We start from the raw sequence: 13,276 nt of genomic DNA on the forward strand, positions 1-13,276 counted from the left end.
TCATATGGCTACAACAGAATACAGTGTGTAATTCAGTTCTGGATTTCATATGGCTACAACAGAATACAGTGTGTAATTCAGTTCTGGATTTCATATGGCTACAACAGAATACAGTGTTCAATTCAGTTCTGGATTTCATATGGCTACAACAGAATACAGTGTGTAATTCAGTTCTGGATTTCATATGGCTACAACAGAATACAGTGTTCAATTCAGTTCTGGATTTCATATGGCTACAACAGAATACAGTGTTTAATTCAGTTCTGGATTTCATATGGCTACAACAGAATGCAGTGTTTAATTCAGTTCTGGATTCCATATGGCTACAACAGAATGCAGTGTTTAATTCAGTTCTGGATTCCATATGGCTACAACAGAATACAGTGTGTAATTCAGTTCTGGATTTCATATGGCTACAACAGAATACAGTGTTTAATTCAGTTCTGGATTTCATATGGCTACAACAGAATGCAGTGTTTAATTCAGTTCTGGATTTCATATGGCTACAACAGAATACAGTATTTAATTCAGTTCTGGATTTTATCACTGTTGAACTTTCAGAGCATGACATTTTTTACCTCCTCCAATGCGGAGTAGATTTGACTGAATTTTTGTGGTGAACTGCTTGTGTGGACGTGCTGTGTGGACGTGCTGTGTGGACGTGCTGTGTGTGAGAAACCACGACGACACCGAGGGAACTGTGACTGTTATCAACCCTCTATTGACTAAATGAGACCTGCTATGTTAGATAGCAGGTGTTCCACTCCTGGACACATCAGAGCTCGACATCATTCAGTCATGTTTCATCAACAAACTAAGAAGCTTGTGTAAAACTTGAGTAAAGTTTCAATAAAAACAAAACAGTTTATGTTAAATATCTTTATTTATTCGCTTCGATTTAAACATTTCAAATGAATTATACACCATGCAGTTAGAATTTCCATGGATCAATCATATTCCTGCTTTTATTGGGAGCCTCCATAAGATCACAGGCAGAGTTCAAAGCAACATCTCAAAGCTCATTTTCCTTGTGGTGCTGTTCCTTCACACCCCACAGCCATACTACGGGGAGCAGCTATAGGCCTGGCGGTGAGAACGGCAACAATGTAACCATTTACAAATGGAACACACGTCTAGAACCTTATGTACATATATCCAAATCATGCTCTGAGATCATCAAATTAAAAGCATAACAGAAATGATCAACACATACTTGGGGAATGGATCTCCATTCAGATTAAACATAATTCACTTCCTGATGACATTTATTTACATGGCCTTTACTTAAAATGAGTTTATATTAGGCGAGTCAGTTACGAAGACATGTTTATTTACAATGACAGTTTTTGGCAAGTGGTGAGAGGCAAGTACGGTGATAAATAACTAAAACAATTGGAGCCACATTGTAAGTAGAAAGTTTACATGACATTTTTTTTATACCAATTTCTCTTTCTGTTAGTGTTTTGGATATAGAGTGTATTGCACTGTTCCTCAGGATCACTGCATGAACATCTCTGATTGGCTGATCAGCATCACTGCATTAGCCTAGTATGGATACAGTGCAGTGCACTAAGCTGTCAAACACTGCCCTCTAATGGTGGATATTGAAATCTACCTCACAATTTGAGTCTCTTGGTAAAATTGGGATTTTTTTTTTGTCTCAACGCAGTGGTCATTACAATCAGTTGCATAATTGAAATTAAAAACTGGATGGTTCGAGCCCTGAATGCTGATTGGCTGACAGTCGTGGTATATCAGACCGTATACCATGGGTATGAAAAAACATGTATTTTTACTGCTCTAATTACGTTGGTAACCAGTTTATAATAGCAATAAGGCACCTCGGGGGTTTGTGGTATAGGGCCAATATAACACGTTGCGTCGTGCCTTAGAACAGCCCTTAGTTGTGGTATATTGGCCCTATACCACACCCCCTCGGGCCTTATTGCTTAAATAGAGCACAGCTTGTTTTGTAAGTGAATTAAAACATTTACATTCAAACTTAGCTTATTTTAAGAATAAAGTGTCCCTAAAAGCATAGGTAAACCATGACCAATATGCTTATCAATACAACAGAGCATAAACAACGTGCTGATCCTAACTGAAGTAAAGGAATATGGTGCAGAACACAGTGCAGGTGGGCGATCATTCCAGTCTGAACTTTGAACTTTGAACTATCATACATTCCTAATGCGGTCGGAAAAGCCAAGGATTCTTCAACAACAAGTAAAGATCATGTTTACATTACTGTGACTGTCATATGCTATACAACGTGGTTCTTAGTGATGGCATATCACTCTCTGTTATATACATGTAACCATCTATCAGCACACAGCTTCCCCTCCAAGACAACACTACAATGAAATATATATGTACATGAACAACGGAAAAGAGAGAGACATACGGTAGGTGAAAACTATGAAAGATGCCACAGAGTAGAGTGGAAGGGGGCAGAGGGGTCTTACTCCTAGACCCAGAGGAAGGACAGGAGGATGAGGACAGAGGGGTCTTACTCCTAGACCCAGAGGAAGGACAGGAGGATGAGGACAGAGGGGTCTTACTCCTAGACCCAGAGGAAGGACAGGAGGATGAGGACAGAGGGGTCTTACTCCTAGACCCAGAGGAAGGACAGGAGGATGAGGACAGAGGGGTCTTACTCCTAGACCCAGAGGAAGGACAGGAGGATGAGGGCAGAGGGGTCTTACTCCTAGACCCAGAGGAAGGACAGGAGGATGAGGGCAGAGGGGTCTTACTCCTAGACCCAGAGGAAGGACAGGAGGATGAGGACAGAGGGGTCTTACTCCTAGACCCAGAGGAAGGACAGGAGGATGAGGACAGAGGGGTCTTACTCCTAGACCCAGAGGAAGGACAGGAGGATGAGGACAGAGGGGTCTTACTCCTAGACCCAGAGGAAGGACAGGAGGATGGGGGCAGAGGGGTCTTACTCCTAGACCCAGAGGAAGGACAGGAGGATGAGGACAGAGGGGTCTTACTCCTAGACCCAGAGGAAGGACAGGAGGATGGGGGCAGAGGGGTCTTACTCCTAGACCCAGAGGAAGGACAGGAGGATGAGGGCAGAGGGGTCTTACTCCTAGACCCAGAGGAAGCACAGGAGGATGAGGGCAGAGGGGTCTTACTCCTAGACCCAGAGGAAGGACAGGAGGATGAGGGCAGAGGGGTCTTACTCCTAGACCCAGAGGAAGGACAGGAGGATGAGGGCAGAGGGGTCTTACTCCTAGACCCAGAGGAAGCACAGGAGGATGAGGGCAGAGGGGTCTTACTCCTAGACCCAGAGGAAGGACAGGAGGATGAGGGCAGAGGGGTCTTACTCCTAGACCCAGAGGAAGGACAGGACAGGAGGATGAGGACAGAGGGGTCTTACTCCTAGACCCAGAGGAAGGACAGGAGGATGAGGGCAGAGGGGTCTTACTCCTAGACCCAGAGGAAGGACAAGAGGATGAGGGCAGAGGGGTCTTACTGGGAATGGGACAGTCTGTACATACCACACATGCACTCGTGACTCAGGGTCTAGATTCTACATGGTTACTTGGTGCTGAGGTTGTAGCTGTGGCTGTAGAGGCCTCCTCCTCTGATGACTGTAGGGGAAGACAGGGGGTGTTGGCCTGGCCGGATGGGCTTAGCTGGAAGACAGAACATAGTCATCAATACAAACACACACTGCCACCCCCACACACTCCACCAACCCACCCTCCCTCCCTCCCTCCCTCCCTGCCTCCCATCCCTCCCTCCCTCCCTCCCTCCCTCCCTCCCCTCCTCCCTCCCCTCCCTCCCTCCTTACCGATCTGAGCAGAGTTTCCTCTCCTGGCCATGTTCTTGGCCCTGACGACCTCCTTGATGCGGTCCACCTCTAGCTGGTAGCGTTTCCTGTCCCTCATAGCGTTCTCCTTGGCATCCTTCAGGGCATTCTCCAGGGCCTTGACCCGCTCGGCCGTGGCCCGCAGACGCTTCTCCAGCTTGGGAAGCTCGCAGCGCAGGTCCGCGTTGTCACGCACCAACTGGGAGGGAGAGGGGGGACACAGGGAGGGAGGGAGGGAGGGGAGGAGACAGGGAGGGAGAGGGGGGACACAGGGAGGGAGGGGGGGAGACAGGGAGGGAGAGGGGGGACACAGGGAGGGAGAGGGGGGACACAGGGAGGGAGGGAGGGAGGCAGGGAGGGAGGGGGGAGACAGGGAGGGAGGGAGAGGGGGGACACAGGGAGGGAGAGGGGGGACACAGGGAGGGAGAGGGGGGACACAGGGAGGGAGGGAGAGGGGGGACACAGGGAGGGAGGGAGAGGGGGGACACAGGGAGGGAGGGAGAGGGGGGAGGGAGAGGGGGGAGGGAGGGAGGGAGGGAGGGAGGGAGGGAGGGAGGGAGGGAGGGAGGGAGGGAGGGAGGGAGGGAGGGAGAGGGGGGACACAGGGAGGGAGAGGGGGGACACAGGGAGGGAGAGGGGGGACACAGGGAGGGAGGGAGGGAGGGAGGGAGGGAGGGAGGGAGGGAGGGAGGGAGGGAGGGAGGGAGGGAGGGAAACAGAGATATGAGGGTCAGCTTACGAAGCTTGCAGCGCAGGTCCGCGTTATCACTGCCAGAAGGGGGCAGGAATGTTAATAAATCAATCAAATGTATTTATCATTTTGAACAAATCAAACAATCAGACGATACATTTTCTCCACCTGCAAAGATGTCTTGAAGTGCAAAGAAGTACTTGCTTAATAATGTCCCAGTACAGTACCTGCTTAATAATGTCCCAGTACAGTACCTGCTTAATAATGTCCCAGTACAGTACCTGCTTAATAATGTCCCAGTACAGTACCTGCTTAATAATGTCCCATTACCTGCTTAATAATGTCCCAGTGCAGTACCTGCTTAATAATGTCCCAGTGCAGTACCTGCTTAATAATGTCCCAGTGCAGTACCTGCTTAATAATGTCCCAGTGCAGTACCTGCTTAATAATGTCCCAGTGCAGTACCTGCTTAATAATGTCCCAGTGCAGTACCTGCTTAATAATGTCCCAGTACAGTACCTGCTTAATAATGTCCCATTACCTGATTAATAATGTCCCAGTACAGTACCTGCTTAATAATGTCCCAGTACAGTACCTGCTTAATAATGTCCCAGTACAGTACCTGCTTAATAATGTCCCATTACATGCTTAATAATGTCCCAGTGCAGTACCTGATTAATAATGTCCCATTACAGTACCTGCTTAATAATGTCCCAGTACAGTACCTGCTTAATAATGTCCCAGTACCTGATTAATAATGTCCCATTACAGTACCTGCTTAATAATGTCCCAGTGCAGTACCTGCTTAATAATGTCCCAGTACAGTACCTGCTTAATAATGTCCCAGTACCTGCTTAATAATGTCCCAGTACCTGATTAATAATGTCCCAGTACAGTACCTGCTTAATAATGTCCCAGTACAGTACCTGCTTAATAATTTCCCAGTACCTGCTTAATAATGTCCCAGTACCTGATTAATAATGTCCCAGTATGTATGTATGTATGTAAGTATGTCCACCTGCTTAATAATGTCCCAGTACAGTACCTGCTTGTGGACTTTAGTGAGTTGCTCCAGGTTATTCTCCAGGAAGGAGATCTTCTGTTTCTGGGCGGCGCTGCCCACTCCATCCTCACAGTCCAGCTCTGCACTCTGAACACAACAGGAGAGAAGAGAAACATCAATCAGTCTGTCAACACAAAGCACAGACTACAGACTACAGAGCACAGACTACAGAGCACAGACTACACACTACAAAGCGCACACTACAGAGCACAGACTACAGAGCACAGACTACAGACTACTGCCAACTCTGCACTCTGGACACAACAGGAGAGAAGACAGACAGTCAATACAGACTACAGACTACTGCCCACTCTGGACAGAACAGGAGAGAAGACAGTCAATACAAACTACAGACTACTGCCCACTCTGCAATCTGGACAGAACAGGAGAGAAGACAGTCAATACAGACTACTGTGCACTCTGGACAGAACAGGAGAGAAGACAGCCAATACAGACTACAGACTACTGCCCACTCTGGACACAACAGGAGAGAAGACAGTCAATACAGACTACAGACTACTGCCCACTCTGCAATCTGGACAGAACAGGAGAGAAGACAGTCAATACAGACTACTGTGCACTCTGGACAGAACAGGAGAGAAGACAGCCAATACAGACTACAGACTACTGCCCACTCTGGACAGAACAGGAGAGAAGACAGCCAATACAGACTACAGACTACTGCCCACTCTGCACAGAACAGGAGAGAAGACAGACAGTCAATACAGACTACAGACTACTGCCCACTCTGCACTCTGGACATAACAGGAGAGAAGACAGACAGCCAATACAGACTACAGACTACTGCCCTCTGCACTCTGGACATAACAGGAGAGAAGACAGACAGTCAATACAGACTACAGACTACTGCCCACTCTGCACTCTGGACATAACAGGAGAGAAGACAGACAGTCAATACAGACTACAGACTACTGCCCTCTGCACTCTGGACATAACAGGAGAGAAGACAGCCAGCCATTACAGACTACAGACTACTGCCCACTCTGCACAGAACAGGAGAGAAGACAGACAGTCAATACAGACTACAGACTACTGCCCATTCTGCACTCTGGACATAACAGGAGAGAAGACAGACAGCCAATACAGACTACAGACTACTGCCCTTTGCACTCTGGACATAACAGGAGAGAAGACAGACAGCCAATACAGACTACAGACTACTGCCCTCTGCACTCTGGACAGAACAGGAGAGAAGACAGACAGCCAATACAGACTACAGACTACTGCCCTCTGCACTCTGGACATAACAGGGGGGAAGACAGACAGCCAATACAGACTACAGACTACTGCCCACTCTGCACTCTGGACATAACAGGAGAGAAGACAGACAGCCAATACAGACTACAGACTACTGCCCACTCTGCACTCTGGACATAACAGGAGAGAAGACAGACAGCCAATACAGACTACAGACTACTGCCCTCTGCACTCTGGACATAACAGGAGAGAAGACAGACAGCCAATACAGACTACAGACTACTGCCCACTCTGCACTCTGGACATAACAGGAGAGGAGAGAAACATCAGTCAGTATATTAACACAGAGCACAGACTACACACTACAGAGCGCAGACTACAGACTACAGAGCACAGACTACAGACTACAGAGTGCAGACTACAGACTACAGAGCACAGACTACACACTACAGAGCACAGGCTACACACTACAGAGCACAGACTACAGAGCACAGACTACACACTACAGAGCACAGACTACACACTACAGAGCACAGACTACAGACTACAGAGCACAGACTACAGAGCGCAGACTACAGACTACAGGTCCTCACTGAAAGACAACAGACTACAGACGAGTATCTCTGACATTCTGCAGACAGGTTGGGGCATTCTGATACACAGCCTCTCTTACATGGGAGAATACCTCCTTACCTTCTTGACGCGTGTTGTGAGGTCTTGAACAAAGAGCCTGCGTAGGTTATGAAGTCTCTGCAGCTCTTTGGCCTGTCAAGACAAAACAGAGAGAAGACACACTTGTGCTCAGTGTGAAACGTTGAAATGGACATATATGATGTATTGGTTTATCTGCAAGACTTAGGAAGTGAAGAGTTATAGTCAGCCAGCCAGTCAGTGAGTCAGCCAGTCAGTGAGTCAGCCAGTCAGTCAGTCAGTGAGTCAGCCAGCCAGTCATTGAGTCAGCCAGCCAGTCAGCCAGCCAGCCAGCCAGTCAGTGAGTCAGTCAGTCAGTCAGTCATAGAGCCTTGACGTACCACAGTCTCCTCCAGTCCCTTGAGGTCCTGTCTGGCCTGCTCTCTCTGCTCGTTGAAGATGACCAGCTTCTGGAGCTTCATGTCCTTCTCCTGTTCCTCCACCTTCAGCTTCTCATGATCAGACATCAGCCTCCTCTGCTCCAGCATCAGGCCCTGGTTCAGACTGGGAGAGACACGGAGGAGGAGAGGGGGAGAGCAGAGGTAGAGGAAAGGTAGGGGAGAGGAAGAGGAGAGGTAGGGGAGAGGAAGAGGAGAGGTAGAGGAGAGGTAGAGGAGAGGTAGGGGAGAGGAAGAGGAGAGGTAGGGGAGAGGAAGAGGAGAGGTAGAGGAGAGGTAGAGGAGAGGTAGAGGAGAGGTAGGGGAGAGGAAGAGGAGAGAGGAAGAGGAGAGGTAGGGGAGAGGAAGAGGAGAGGTAGGGGAGAGGAAGGGGAGAGGTAGGGGAGAGGTAGTGGAGAGGTAGAGGAGAGGTAGGGGAGAGGTAGTGGAGAGGTAGAGGAGAGGTAGGGGAGAGGTAGTGGAGAGGTAGAGGAGAGGCAGAGGAAGAGGAGAGGTAGGGGAGAGGTAGTGGAGAGGAAGAGGAGAGGTAGGGGAGAGGTAGTGGAGAGGAAGAGGAGAGGTAGGGGAGAGGTAGGGCAGAGGAAGAGGAGAGGTAGGGGAGAGGTAGTGGAGAGGAAGAGGAGAGGTAGAGGAGAGGTAGAGGAGAGGTAGAGGAGAGGAAGAGGAGAGGTAGAGGAGAGGTAGGGGAGAGGAATAGGAGAGGTAGGGCAGAGGAAGAGGAGAGGTAGGGGAGAGGTAGTGGAGAGGAAGAGGAGAGGTAGGGGAGAGGTAGTGGAGAGGAAGAGGAGAGGTAGGGGAGAGGTAGGGCAGAGGTAGAGGAGAGGTAGGGGAGAGGTAGTGGAGAGGAAGAGGAGAGGTAGAGGAGAGGTAGTGGAGAGGTAGGGGAGAGGTAGGGGAGAGGAAGAGGAGAGGTAGAGGAGAGGTAGGGGAGAGGAAGAGGAGAGAGGAAGAGGAGAGGTAGGGGAGAGGAAGAGGAGAGGTAGGGGAGAGGAAGGGGAGAGGTAGGGGAGAGGTAGTGGAGAGGTAGAGGAGAGGTAGGGGAGAGGTAGTGGAGAGGTAGAGGAGAGGTAGGGGAGAGGTAGTGGAGAGGTAGAGGAGAGGCAGAGGAAGAGGAGAGGTAGGGGAGAGGTAGTGGAGAGGAAGAGGAGAGGTAGGGGAGAGGTAGTGGAGAGGAAGAGGAGAGGTAGGGGAGAGGTAGGGCAGAGGTAGAGGAGAGGTAGGGGAGAGGTAGTGGAGAGGAAGAGGAGAGGTAGAGGAGAGGTAGAGGAGAGGTAGAGGAGAGGAAGAGGAGAGGTAGAGGAGAGGTAGGGGAGAGGAATAGGAGAGGTAGGGCAGAGGAAGAGGAGAGGTAGGGGAGAGGTAGTGGAGAGGAAGAGGAGAGGTAGGGGAGAGGTAGTGGAGAGGAAGAGGAGAGGTAGGGGAGAGGTAGGGCAGAGGTAGAGGAGAGGTAGGGGAGAGGTAGTGGAGAGGAAGAGGAGAGGTAGAGGAGAGGTAGTGGAGAGGTAGGGGAGAGGTAGGGGAGAGGAAGAGGAGAGGTAGGGGATAGGTAGGGGAGAGGAAGAGGAGAGGTAGGGCAGAGGAAGAGGAGAGGTAGGGGAGAGGAAGAGGAGAGGTAGTGGAGAGGAAGAGGAGAGGTAGAGGAGAGGTAGAGGAGAGGTAGGGGAGAGGAAGAGGAGAGGTAGAGGAGAGGTAGGGGATAGGTAGAGGAGAGGTAGAGGAGAGGTAGGGGAGAGGAAGAGGAGAGGTAGAGGAGAGGTAGGGGAGAGGTAGGGGATAGGTAGAGGAGAGGTAGGGGAGAGGAAGAGGAGAGGTAGAGGAGAGGTAGGGGAGAGGTAGGGGAGAGGTAGGGGAGAGGTAGGGCAGAGGAAGAGGAGAGGTAGGGGAGAGGAAGAGGAGAGGTAGGGGAGAGGTAGAGGAGAGGAAGAGGAGAGGTAGGGGAGAGGTAGAGGAAAGGTAGAGGAGAGGAAGAGGAGAGGTAGCGGAGAGGAAGAGGAGAAGAAGAGGAGAGGTAGGGGAGAGGTAGGGGAGAGGAAGAGGAGAGGTAGTGGAGAGGAAGAGGAGAGGTAGGGGAGAGGTAGGGGAGAGAGGTAGGGGAGAGAGGTAGGGGAGAGGTAGGGGAGAGGTAGGGGAGAGGTAGGGCAGAGGAAGAGGAGAGGTAGGGGAGAGGTAGGGCAGAGGAAGAGGAGAGGAAGGGGAGAGGTAGGGGAGAGGTAGGGGAGAGGAAGAGGAGAGGTAGGGGAGAGGTAGGGGAGAGAGGTAGGGGAGAGGTAGGGGAGAGGTAGGGGAGAGGTAGGGCAGAGGAAGAGGAGAGGTAGGGGAGAGGAAGAGGAGAGGTAGGGGAGAGGTAGAGGAGAGGAAGAGGAGAGGTAGGGGAGAGGTAGAGGAGAAGAAGAGGAGAGGTAGGGGAGAGGTAGGGGAGAGGAAGAGGAGAGGTAGTGGAGAGGAAGAGGAGAGGTAGGGGAGAGAGGTAGGGGAGAGAGGTAGGGGAGAGGAAGAGGAGAGGTAGAGGAAAGGTAGAGGAGAGGAAGAGGAGAGGTAGAGGAGAGGTAGGGGAGAGGAATAGGAGAGGTAGGGCAGAGGAAGAGGAGAGGTAGGGGAGAGGTAGTGGAGAGGAAGAGGAGAGGTAGGGGAGAGGTAGGGCAGAGGTAGAGGAGAGGTAGGGGAGAGGTAGTGGAGAGGAAGAGGAGAGGTAGAGGAGAGGTAGAGGAGAGGAAGAGGAGAGGTAGGGCAGAGGAAGAGGAGAGGTAGGGGAGAGGAAGAGGAGAGGTAGGGGAGAGGTAGGGGAGAGGAAGAGGAGAGGTAGGGGATAGGTAGGGGAGAGGAAGAGGAGAGGTAGGGCAGAGGAAGAGGAGAGGTAGGGGAGAGGAAGAGGAGAGGTAGTGGAGAGGAAGAGGAGAGGTAGAGGAGAGGTAGAGGAGAGGTAGGGGAGAGGAAGAGGAGAGGTAGAGGAGAGGTAGGGGATAGGTAGAGGAGAGGTAGAGGAGAGGTAGGGGAGAGGAAGAGGAGAGGTAGAGGAGAGGTAGGGGAGAGGTAGGGGATAGGTAGAGGAGAGGTAGGGGAGAGGAAGAGGAGAGGTAGAGGAGAGGTAGGGGAGAGGTAGGGGAGAGGTAGGGGAGAGGTAGGGCAGAGGAAGAGGAGAGGTAGGGGAGAGGAAGAGGAGAGGTAGGGGAGAGGTAGAGGAGAGGAAGAGGAGAGGTAGGGGAGAGGTAGAGGAAAGGTAGAGGAGAGGAAGAGGAGAGGTAGCGGAGAGGAAGAGGAGAAGAAGAGGAGAGGTAGGGGAGAGGTAGGGGAGAGGAAGAGGAGAGGTAGTGGAGAGGAAGAGGAGAGGTAGGGGAGAGGTAGGGGAGAGAGGTAGGGGAGAGAGGTAGGGGAGAGGTAGGGGAGAGGTAGGGGAGAGGTAGGGCAGAGGAAGAGGAGAGGTAGGGGAGAGGTAGGGCAGAGGAAGAGGAGAGGTAGGGGAGAGGTAGGGGAGAGGTAGTGGAGAGGAAGAGGAGAGGTAGGGGAGAGGTAGGGGAGAGAGGTAGGGGAGAGGTAGGGGAGAGGTAGGGGAGAGGTAGGGCAGAGGAAGAGGAGAGGTAGGGGAGAGGAAGAGGAGAGGTAGGGGAGAGGTAGAGGAGAGGAAGAGGAGAGGTAGGGGAGAGGTAGAGGAGAAGAAGAGGAGAGGTAGGGGAGAGGTAGGGGAGAGGAAGAGGAGAGGTAGTGGAGAGGAAGAGGAGAGGTAGGGGAGAGAGGTAGGGGAGAGAGGTAGGGGAGAGGAAGAGGAGAGGTAGAGGAAAGGTAGAGGAGAGGAAGAGGAGAGGTAGCGGAGAGGAAGAGGAGAAGAAGAGGAGAGGTAGGGGAGAGGTAGGGGAGAGGAAGAGGAGAGGTAGTGGAGAGGAAGAGGAGAGGTAGGGGAGAGGTAGGGGAGAGAGGTAGGGGAGAGAGGTAGGGGAGAGGTAGGGGAGAGGGTGAAAAGGAGGAGAGAAAATAAGTTATAGAGGCTTTATGGAGCTTTATAAGGCCTATATAGATACTTCAGATGTAATGACCTTTTATACCACCTTTCATTTAGTACTGCATTATGACAGCCTGTAAAGGATTTGTGAAGCCTTTATGAATGCCCTATGAAGCCTTTATGAATGCCCCATGAAGCCTTTATGAATGCCCCATGAAGCCTGAAGCTTTTATGAATGCCCTATGAAGCCTTTATGAATGCCCTATGAAGCCGTTATGAATGCCCTATGAAGCCGTTATGAATGCCCTATGAAGCCTTTATGAATGCCCTATGAAGCCTTTATGAATGCCCTATGAAGCCTTTATGACTGCCCTATGAAGCCTTGATGAATACCCTATGAAGCCTTTATAAATGCCCTAGCAGTTAGAAAAGTGTTGTCAAACACAGAGAGTCACCGGACGGTATATATAGCTTCTCACTCTGTGAGTTCATCCAGCGTCCTCTGTTTGACATCGATCTCGTCCCTGAGTCGGGCCAGCTGCTTCTGGTGGGCCTCTCTGTGAGCCTCCATCTGCTGTTCTAGAGTCTTCTACGGGATGGACAGGAGGACGGATCAGAGGACACACACACGGGTAAATCTGATCTGTTTCTCCAACAGAATAATCATCCTACTTCCAGATCCACCTTGTGGACGTCTTAAACCCAGGTTTAATCACCTTAACCTCCTCTTCACCCTCCAGTCTACTGACGTGCTCCTTCTCCGTGTCCACCACTGACACCTCGTGCATTTTCTCTGAGGAACAACAATGTGAACAACAATGTGAAGCATGTTATAAAGGAAGCAGTGGTGTGGATAGAGGGGATGTGTAGAGGGAGTCGTGCGTCTCACCCTGAGCGTGCATCTTGGCCAGCTCCTCAGTCAGAGCGTCCTGACTCTCCTCCAGCCGTCTCTTCTTCTGTTCCATGTTCTGCATGTAGTCTGTCAGGGACTTGATCTTGGCCTGGTGCTACAGCACAACACACCAACACAGGGTCAGCGCTTCAAAACCTACTGAACACAGCCCTGTTTGGCCGTTTTGGAGGACTTTGGCAGAGAGTGAAAAGATATTCAGAGACTCAACGTAGGACAATGAAAGTGCATTTCTGCATCGGCCTTTAGAACGCTTCACAATGAACCTGGTCCCTCTGTTACCTGGGAGATGAGCAGCTGACAGGAAGCCAGCTCCTTCTCGTTGGCGGCCATCTTGCGTGAGGTGTCACCCTGGGAGCTTTCCAGCTGCTTGGAGCGGTTCACCAGAGACTTGACCTCTGACCTCATCTTACTGATGTAGAGACGGGTCATGGTGAACTCTTCCTCAATCACTCCACCGTTACCGTTCCCCTCAGCCATCTAGACAGGAAACAGAAGACTGCATATAAAGCCCGGGGGATGAACAGTAGGATTAGAACAGTCCAGGAGGAAGAT

The 13,276-nt window shown here is 50.9% G+C and overlaps 1 protein-coding gene across 1 annotated transcript in view; it reads right to left on the reverse strand.

The window, feature by feature from the left end:
- Positions 1–864: 864 nt before the first annotated feature.
- Positions 865–13,276, reverse strand: part of LOC110495390 (kinesin heavy chain) — a 35,094-nt gene continuing 22,682 nt past the window's right edge. Inside the window, exons 17-25 of the mRNA XM_090207388.1 lie at positions 13,004–13,201; positions 12,701–12,818; positions 12,528–12,604; positions 12,291–12,400; positions 7,821–7,983; positions 7,483–7,554; positions 5,554–5,658; positions 3,800–4,016; positions 865–3,641 (exon numbers count right to left, since the gene is read on the reverse strand). Coding sequence (XP_090063514.1) covers positions 3,544–3,641; positions 3,800–4,016; positions 5,554–5,658; positions 7,483–7,554; positions 7,821–7,983; positions 12,291–12,400; positions 12,528–12,604; positions 12,701–12,818; positions 13,004–13,201 — 1,158 coding nt within the window. The 3' untranslated portion in view covers positions 865–3,543. The remainder of the gene's footprint in view (positions 3,642–3,799; positions 4,017–5,553; positions 5,659–7,482; positions 7,555–7,820; positions 7,984–12,290; positions 12,401–12,527; positions 12,605–12,700; positions 12,819–13,003; positions 13,202–13,276) is intronic.

Source organism: Oncorhynchus mykiss, chromosome 18 (genome assembly GCF_057628025.1).
Source record: "Oncorhynchus mykiss isolate SJ-2025 chromosome 18, ASM5762802v1, whole genome shotgun sequence".
Lineage (NCBI taxonomy): Eukaryota > Metazoa > Chordata > Actinopteri > Salmoniformes > Salmonidae > Oncorhynchus > Oncorhynchus mykiss.